We start from the raw sequence: 8,945 nt of genomic DNA, 5'->3' as shown, positions 1-8,945 counted from the left end.
GCATCACCAGAGACCAGGGTAGAACCGCCTTGTGTAGCCCATTCATTACTAGTCCAAAGGACGCAAACACAGGGAAATCCACAAGGTTTCAGGGAACACTAAGCTCTTGCGAGCCAGGAAATTTTAGACTAACAGGAAGGGGTGCATGGTGGGAAGACTGTGGAATGAAGATGTCATCGACATTCAGGAGAGCGGGAAAAGCTGGCCAGAAGCATCACTGCTGGAAAGAGGAATATGATGCCTTTGGGGGAAAATAATACAAATAGTCCTCTAAGTATAGATGATAGATTCTGGCTTCTCACTTACACTCCTAGAAAGTAACCTAAGCGACTGATTTTTTTTTTAACTGTTAAGGTCACATAACTTTTATATTAAAACAAAAGAATTTGTGGGCCAATGAATTTTTGTAAGTTTTGTAAGTTTAATGATCAATGTCAGATAATAATGAAAAATCTAGACTTCTATATCTAAAAGTTTGTATAATCATCCAAGATGTATGGGATCTGCATTAATGATAACACAGTAAGCCTCCATAATTGACCACCTCCCTAGATGATCACCTTCTTACGTTGGCCTAATTTCCATAGACTGGACATACACCACGTGTACATATCAGTATAGCAGGCCTAGGTCCTTATGGTGACCACCTCTGTATGTTGACCAGTTTGTACAGTACCTTGGGTGGTCAACTTTCAGAGGTTGAACTGTAATAATAATAGCATTTTTTTAGGCAAAAAGAGCTGGAATAAAATTATTCTAACATATTGCTATTTTCTCTTCCAAGACACTACAGGCAAATATGTTTTCCCACTATAGGCAGCAATGCGTGTACTCTGCCATCTGCCTTTGGGATGGTCCCCACTTATGAATATATTTAAACCCATAGAATGAAAATGAGAATAATTTAAAGTAAAGAAAAAAATAAGGATAGGAGTAAATAGTTTCACAAAATCAATTCTATTTGGCCACTAAAGTGTACTATGAGGTTCCTACTCATTTCGACACGACACTAGGGGCCTAAGAAGTATAATCTTTTTAAAGAGAACTTTTTAGAAGACACGGAAAATTATTCTCCATAAGTATCAGACTGGTTAGGACAAATAAAAGTTTAACTAGACACAGAAAATTATCAGGAAAAAAATAAAACCAGAAATTCAATCAGAAAACACTACCTTATCCCTGTTCAAGAAAAGTTATAGAGACTGACAAAGATGCAGAGCTGGCTAGTGAAAATGACCAGAAAGACAAAGTGATTTCTGCATGAAGAAATACTGATCTAGTAATTCTTTTCAGTCTATAAAGGCAAACATTAAAGGGAAAAGGAAACTCTCAAAACTTTAAAGGATATAGTCCAGAAAGAACTCATCAATAACATAAGGAGGTTGGATGTGGTGGCTCACACCTATAATCCCAGCATTCTGGGAGGCCAAGGGGGGAGGATTGCTGGAGGTCAGGAGTTCAAGACAAGCCTGAGCAAGCAGGAGACCCCATCTCTACTAAAAATTGAAAAAATTAGCCGGCACAGTGGCTTTCAGCTATAGGCCCAGCCATTTGGAAGGCTGAGGCAGGAAGATTGTTTGAGCCCAGGAGTTTGAGGTTGCAGTGAGCTAAGATGAGGCCACTGCATTCTAGCCTGGGTGACAGAGCAAGACGCTACCTTAAAAGAAAACCAAAAACAAAACCCCAGGAAAGTCAAATTCAGGATCCATAAAACAAAGTCCTACTTTCCTTCTCATGTCCATTCATTTAGGCCACAAACACCGAGCATTTATTACATGCCCGGCACAGTGGATTTAGGGAGATCAAGAAAGCTATTGTCCCTGCCCTCATGGCACATAAACTTTAGTGGGAGAGACAGCTAGGAGTTGATGTTTTTACAGATAAACATTAACTCACTTCCATTAAATCTACCTTTCTGGTAATTTCACCATTATAACTCTCCATTAACCATAAGATTCCTACCAGTTTCAGATATATTTAAATGTGAAAATACACACATTTCAGAATTGGCAAAATATAGTTACCATAGTGTGGCAAGTGCCGGGAAAGAGGAGAAAGGGCTGCCAGGAAATAATAAACCAGAGATGGGCAAACTGGGGTAGGAGGGAAGCTGAGTCCTGACGGGTGCGTGGGCATCAGACAGGTGATGCGGGAAAGGTGATGCAGGGAGACGGGACCCAGCAGCTCTGCCGCAGAGCCTACGTGCCATGCCCAGCCGGGAAGGGGCTCGGGGCACTGGAGGAACCTCAGGAAAGCAACGGCGCCTGAGAGAGAAGGCGGCCGGGCTGCAGCTTAGGCTGGAGAGGAAGGCAGCACAATCACCCGGCTGGTAGGAGCTGGACAAGGCACAGAAATAGAAGATGAGGGGAGGGGAGGCAGGCAAGCACAGCAGAGGATGGCGATGGCAGCACACTGAACAGGGCCTGGCCAGTCCGAAGGCACTTGGGTTCCGATCCTGTGAAATGCTACGTGGGCCGTACAAAATGTTTCTGGAGGCTGACTGTGGCCCCTGAGCTACCATATCAAGGAGCTGGGGATTTAGCATAGAGTAATAGCAAGCAAAAAAGGGTTTTAAGCTAGGGTGTGAGATGATCAGAGTTAGGCTTTAAATGCATCACTGCTCTATATTAATAAACAACAAAGCAAAGTCAAAACAAATGTAAAAAGGGGAGGCAGGAGAGCGATACCCGGACAAAGAGGAGGAGAAAAGAGGAGCAAAAATTATCCCTGGAAGAATACCTGAGAACCTGTCAACATTGCTGATTGCCTTCTGGAAGGAGACCTGTGTGTCCACCATACTTTCTGGGCTTTGATCTATGGACCCATCTACCTATTTAATAAAACAAGTAAATCAACTGAAACAAAAAAATAAGCAAATCAACGAAACTTCACTCTGGCTGCCGTGATACTATATAGAACGTGGGGAGACAATGGGAGGAGTCTGTCACAGGGGACAGGCCAGAGCAGATGGTGACCCTGCTCAGTGGCAATACAGATGAGGAGAAGAAACGCAGGAAGACGACACAGTCAACACACAGCCGGCATGAGTGAGCTGCTGAGGCTTCCAGAAAGAGCAACAGGATGAACGTTAAGTGTGAAGAGCTGAGCTAGGGGACAAGCAGTTTTGGGGAGTGAACAGAATGGGTTTAGTGTCACTTAAGTTTCGTTTGAGATGCCTGGGAGACATGATGGGAAGATGTTGCAGAGACAGGTGGGTAGGAGTCTGGGCCTCAGTAAAGATGTCAGGATGGAAAATATCATTCTGGGACCTGTCTGAAGTCAGGCCCCCTAGGAAGCAGACTCTGAAATGCAGATGGGGGTTTGGGGTCTGCTCTCAGCATCCACACCTGTCAGGAAGTGAGGGCAGCAGGACACGCCACCGGAGGGGCATAAGAGTCTGCGCTGGGGATGTCCCCAGAGTGGTCGTGCCTTGAGGCAAGGGAGCTAGTCCTTTGTGCATCCCACAGTGACCAGTCATGGCACACAGGCCACTACGGGGGGAAGGACAGACAAGGGTGACGTGGCTCTCGTGGGCTCTCTGAGACAAGCTCCTCTCAGAGACATCACCCAAGGATGTGGGGGACAAGCAGCCGTGTCCTGCAGCCAGGACGGAGGCAGGACACTGCAATGTGCTGCACTGCTCAGAAAGTCAGCTCCCTGAGTCCTTTGCCACGTTTCTCTGTGATCCCATTTTCAGGGGTGTTGGCACACACAAAAGCACGCCTACCCATTGGCTTCTCCTCCCTTTGTCTAGGAACCTACAGGCTTTAACAGTTCCAGACCAACTTTTTTTTTTTTAAACAGAGCCTCAAGCTGTCGCCCTGGATAGAGTGCTGTGGCTTCACAGCTCACAGCAACCTCTAACTCCTAGGCTCAAGCGATTCTCCTGCCTCCACCTCCCAAGTAGCTGGGACTACAGGTGCCCGCCACAACACCTGGCTATTTTTGATCGCAGCCATCATTGTTTGGCAGGCCTGGGCTGGATTCAAACCTGCCAGCTCAGGTATATGTGGCTGGTGCCTTAGCCGCTTGAGCCATAGGCACCAAGCCTCCAGACCAACTTTTATATTACTTTCTGGGCTCTAGGTTTCCGTATCTGGCAGGCAGTGCAAAATCCAGCCTCATACCATCCTATAGCTTGGGCTAAGCTTCAAGTGTGCCTCTGTTTCTCCAACGGCCCAAGATGTTCATTGCCTTGAGGGCAGCATTCTTTCAGTCCCTATTTATGGCCAGGATAGTACCTCTGACTCCTGGATCATGCAAGAAATCCAATTCAGCTTTCTTTTTGGTTGCTTTGAAACGCTGGCTCCTGGATCATGCAAGAAATCCAATTCAGGTTTCTTTTTGGTTGCTTTGAAACCCAACGGCATTGACAGTCAGCCTGGCTGAGGCTCAGCGCCGTGGCCATCTCACGCTGCCCCTCCTGTGTCCCACATTGTAGCCAGGTACTTAAGTGCCTTCTTCTAGACTGGGGTCCTCTAGGACAGGGCCTGAGTTTCTGCACCCATCACAAGGCTTCCCTTGGGGCCCTGCACCCGGGTTGTCCCATGGGCTGAATTATTCTGTAATCGTCTAAAGGTCACAGGTAAGGGCTTGAGTACGGCCTTCTTTACACTGGCCTAGTCCCTCACTGTTGGTTGGATTGGGGTGGGGACTGAGGGGCACCTGCTGAGGTCCCCCTTTTTATTTTCTGCTCTTTAAAAATCAAAGAGAAAAGGGAGGCCTCCGCCCAGCAGGGTTTGCTCCCACGCAGCAACTCCCGCGCTGCCATCAAGTCTCACATTCTGCTACCTCAGCTTCATAAGCCGAGACAGAAAAAGCAGCAGGAAGATGTGTTTAACATTTATTCCCAGGTTTTTTTTAAATTTCCTCTGAAATGAATCGGAATCCACTCTGGTCTTTTGACTCTGCAGGAGCTAATCCCCCACTGGAAGCTTTGGGGAGCCTCATCCCTCCGTGCGGATGCCATCTGTCGACACGGGCCTTCCTTCGGGCTCTGTTCGGAGGCCCGCAGTGGATGCACGGCCCTCTCTTTGCAGCTCCGTTACATTTATAATGATGAGGGTTTTTTTCCCCAAAGAAAATAACATAGGAATTGCTTCCAGAACCCTAAGGCCTGTGTGAAATGCTGTCTTCTCTTTGAGTCAAGATGGCTTTCAAGGGCCTGTCGAGGCAGTGAGTGGGCCATGGCCACCCCCTGCCCTGTGGCCACCAACAGAGGGGGCCCTGACTGAGCCCCAGCCCGCCGTACACACCCTGTAGGAAATGTGCACTTTCTATGTAGAAAGAGTCATGGGAAGAAAATGATCCTTTTATACATGAAAGTGCTTCGTAAGTATTATTCACTAAGTAAAATCACGATTTTTTGTAAATGTTTTGGTTCAGGTATCAGTTTCATCAACAAAGAAAAAATCTGGCTAAAACGTTTCATCCCTTCTCATGACGGCCAAAGGGATGCTCCGGATTTATCCAGAGAGCATTTGCTAATTGTCTGCTGTGTGCAGAGCGCTCCAAGGCGGCTCCGCGGAGGCACTCTACCCAATACGTCTTTGATCTCAAGCTTCTTTGTAAGGTACCTAATTTATTCTGAGTCTAGCTCAGTGAGATAAAAATTGTCATAGACTTGCTAATCCGGTGGAGATGATTTAAATGGCAAGGGGCTGTGGAAGGCTATCTGTTAAATTCCTCTGACCATGCCCTTTCACACATCTGTGCTTTTAAATCACATGGAATATTTTCTCCTCATGGAATAAGGAATCCTCATTCTAAAGCATTCCCAGGCCTCTCAGTGAATCATATGGGACGAGAATCCATCTTGGAGAGGCAAAGTCATAGATCTTCCTCACACTATCGGATGAAGCCTTCTGCTGTTTCCTGGGTGGCCAATCACATGACAGATACATAAATTTGAAACAGGAACTGAAATAAAATTCCTATAATACCCTCGGGGGAAGGGGGATATCCCTGTTGAGTATTTAGTCAATGGCTTAATCCCTTTTAAACTTCCTTCCACCCTTACTTAGAGCTCTGAACTGATCCTAAAAGAGCTACTTGGTTTTCCTACTGAGTCCATGACACTTTGAGCTCGGGTGGCTTTGCAAATTTTCTTTCAAAGATTTCAGGTGCTGAATGACATAACGTATACCCTGTGAGAAAGTATCCAGTACTCTGATCATCAACTTTGAGAATGCTTCCCAGGGGTTGGGCTCTAACAGAGGCAAGGACTGAAAGCAAACCACATATTGCTTCCAGAAAGTACATTTTTGACACTATTGCCCCAAATCTGAAGACCAGGTAGGACACTCTTTGACACCATTGTCAGGTGCTGTGAATGGCACACAGACTGCAAAATGTGCCACCCCAAGCCCTCGATCCCTCCTGTCCACATAACAGCATTAGGAGGTAGAAACAGCACGTGGCTGTGAGTCTGGCACTCCACAGGTCCATGTCAAAGGTGAGAAGTGGGCAGCACCTGTAGCTCAGTGGGTAAGGCGCCAGCCACATATACTGAGGCTGGTGGGTTCGAACTCGGCCCAGGCCTGCTAAACACCAATGACAAATGCAACAACAAAAAAAAAAAGCCGGGAGTTGTGGCGGGTGCCTGTGGTCCCAGCTACTTGAGAGGCTGAGGCAAGTGAATCGTTTAGGCCCAAGAGTTTGAGATTGCTGTGAGCTGTGATGCCACCGCACTCTACCAAGGGTGACATAGTGAGACTCTGTCTCAAAAAAAAAAAAAAAGAAAAAGAAAAGAAAAGAAACGCATCCTCCAAGTGGCCATGCCATGGTTTCCATTTCTGGGTCAGATCCTTAGACCGAAAGCATCAGAGTCAATCCTTGGCTCCTCTTTCTTTGTCACTTGGCATCTAACGTGTCAGAAAATGTTCAAAATATATGCGGAATCCAGCTACTCTCACCACCTCTACCACCACCCCCTGCTCCAAGCCTCCATCCCCTCTCCCTGGGTTCCCTGCTCCTCCTACACGCGTACTGTCAGTCTCCACTCAGTGGACACAGCAAGCCTGTTACAGCTTTGGTCAGATCACTCTGCTGCTCAAAACTCTACAACAGTCCCCTTCACCACCGGGCTTACACAGAGTCAAAGCCAGGGTCCTCCCAGGTCCCTGCCCCTGCACCCACCATGTCTTAGTTAACTTCTCCCCACCCTACTCACCCCTCTGCACCCTGCTGACCTCTGTGACACCCTTCCAATGTGCCAGGAACATTCTGTCTGGGGGCCCTGACACTTTCAGTCTGATTGCCCGGAGTGCACTTCTTCCCATTAACACATAGTTTGTCCCTCCTGTTCCTAAAGTCTCTGTCCAAAAGCCACCCTCCCAGTGGGACCTAACCTCTGATCACTCTCTGAAAGGTAACTCCCATGCCCTGGCACTCCTTACCCCTTATCTGCTTGATCTAGCCCTACCACACTTATCAACATCAGACAAACTATGTATTCACTTCTGTATGTGCTGATGATCTGTCTCTCTCCACTAAATATAAGCTCCACCAGGGCAGGAAGTCTCGCCTGTTTTGTTCACTGTTGTACATGCAGCACCTTGCAAAGACGCTGGCCCACGGTAAGTGCTCCATAAATAGCTGAGCGGGGAATGAATGAATAACTGAGTGACTGTGTGGATGATATGTTATGTACTCTGGAACTCTAGGCCTTGAGATGTTTACTCCTGGACATTCCTCAACATGCATACCACAACATTTTCAGGTGCTATAGCGGTTGGTTGTATTAAATGAGGGTACAGGGGACCTCGATGGGTTTCTGGATCAGATTCCACCCTTCCAAAGGTGATGCTGTCAGGGTTCCGACACACAGACAAGCCCCTGTCAGCAGGCTGGTGAGCTGATGTGGGTGTTTTTCTGTGCGTGGACCTAGATCCAGTTTCAGGGGCCTGGGGCATGGAGCCATTTAGGGCAAACCAGAGCACAGTGGCCTCTGTGGCCACATCTGCCTCTAACGCCAAGCACAGTCTCACGTCCAACCCTGAGAGTTTCTCCTATGAAAACAGATATCCCCTCAAACAGGAGGATCGCTGCAGAAATGAAGCTTTCCAATGGAAACTTGGGAAGGAAGAGGAATGTACTACGTGTCCAAAGATTCATTTTTTGATTTGACATTGGTTTGGGGTTAGGGTAAAATAGAAAAGGAAAGTTGATAGTAATAGAGTTTTTTTGAGGATTTTACTTTTTACAAAGACATTAAAGTCGACATTGGAAAAAATATCTGATCGTTGCTATTTTGATCAGTAGTAACAAGAGCATTTTAAAATCAAATGTGTGTGCGTGTGAGAAAGAGAGAGAAAGTGGAGAAGAAGAAAGGAAAATGACACCTTTTTTTTTTTTTTTCCAAAATGAAATTTCTCATCCCATAACAAAACAGATCTGGTTATCTTTGTTTCTTTTTGTAGCATAATATCAAATGATCAATTCACAAATTAGACCGTCTGGTGACAAGAAAACACAGCATCCCCGAAACCAGTGTTTCTCACTGAAGCACATTAGGATTACAAAGTTCTGTTCCCCAAACTAGAAATTACCTCATACTACTTTCCTCGAAATTGATAAAACAAAAGTATGAAGTTTAAAGGAAAGTTGCTGTAAGCTCACATTTGCCTAGACGGTAATAAAGATAGAAGACAATTATCTTGTTCTAGGCATGATTTTAGACAAAAACATTTAGAAAGTCACAAACTCCTTAGTCATATAGTGAGATTTTACTCTCCCTTCTCATTCCAGTAACGACATGGGAGGAAGCAGTCAATCGACTGGAGGGGTCCTTACCCCGGATTAAATGACATTGTTTTCTCATTATTTCGTTTTTACATGCAGTGGCCCCCAGGGAATGGTGCAGCCCTTCAGAGAGGAAGCTGCTGTTCTCAGTACTCTTGTCACCCTTCTAAGGTGGCAAGCTCGGAACCAGGCACATAGTGGGT

At 46.3% G+C, this 8,945-nt stretch overlaps 1 protein-coding gene across 1 annotated transcript in view; it reads right to left on the bottom strand.

Moving 5' to 3' along the window:
* Window positions 1-8,945, bottom strand: part of PRDM6 (PR/SET domain 6) — a 99,672-nt gene that overhangs the window by 18,855 nt on the left and 71,872 nt on the right. The window contains exon 5 of the mRNA XM_012811477.1: window positions 1,173-1,179. Within this exon, the coding sequence (XP_012666931.1) occupies window positions 1,173-1,179 (7 nt within the window). The remainder of the gene's footprint in view (window positions 1-1,172; window positions 1,180-8,945) is intronic.

Source organism: Otolemur garnettii, unplaced genomic scaffold (genome assembly GCF_000181295.1).
Source record: "Otolemur garnettii isolate 467f Iridium unplaced genomic scaffold, OtoGar3 scaffold00160, whole genome shotgun sequence".
Classification (NCBI taxonomy): domain Eukaryota; kingdom Metazoa; phylum Chordata; class Mammalia; order Primates; family Galagidae; genus Otolemur; species Otolemur garnettii.
This window is presented reverse-complemented; position numbering and strand designations above follow the sequence as displayed.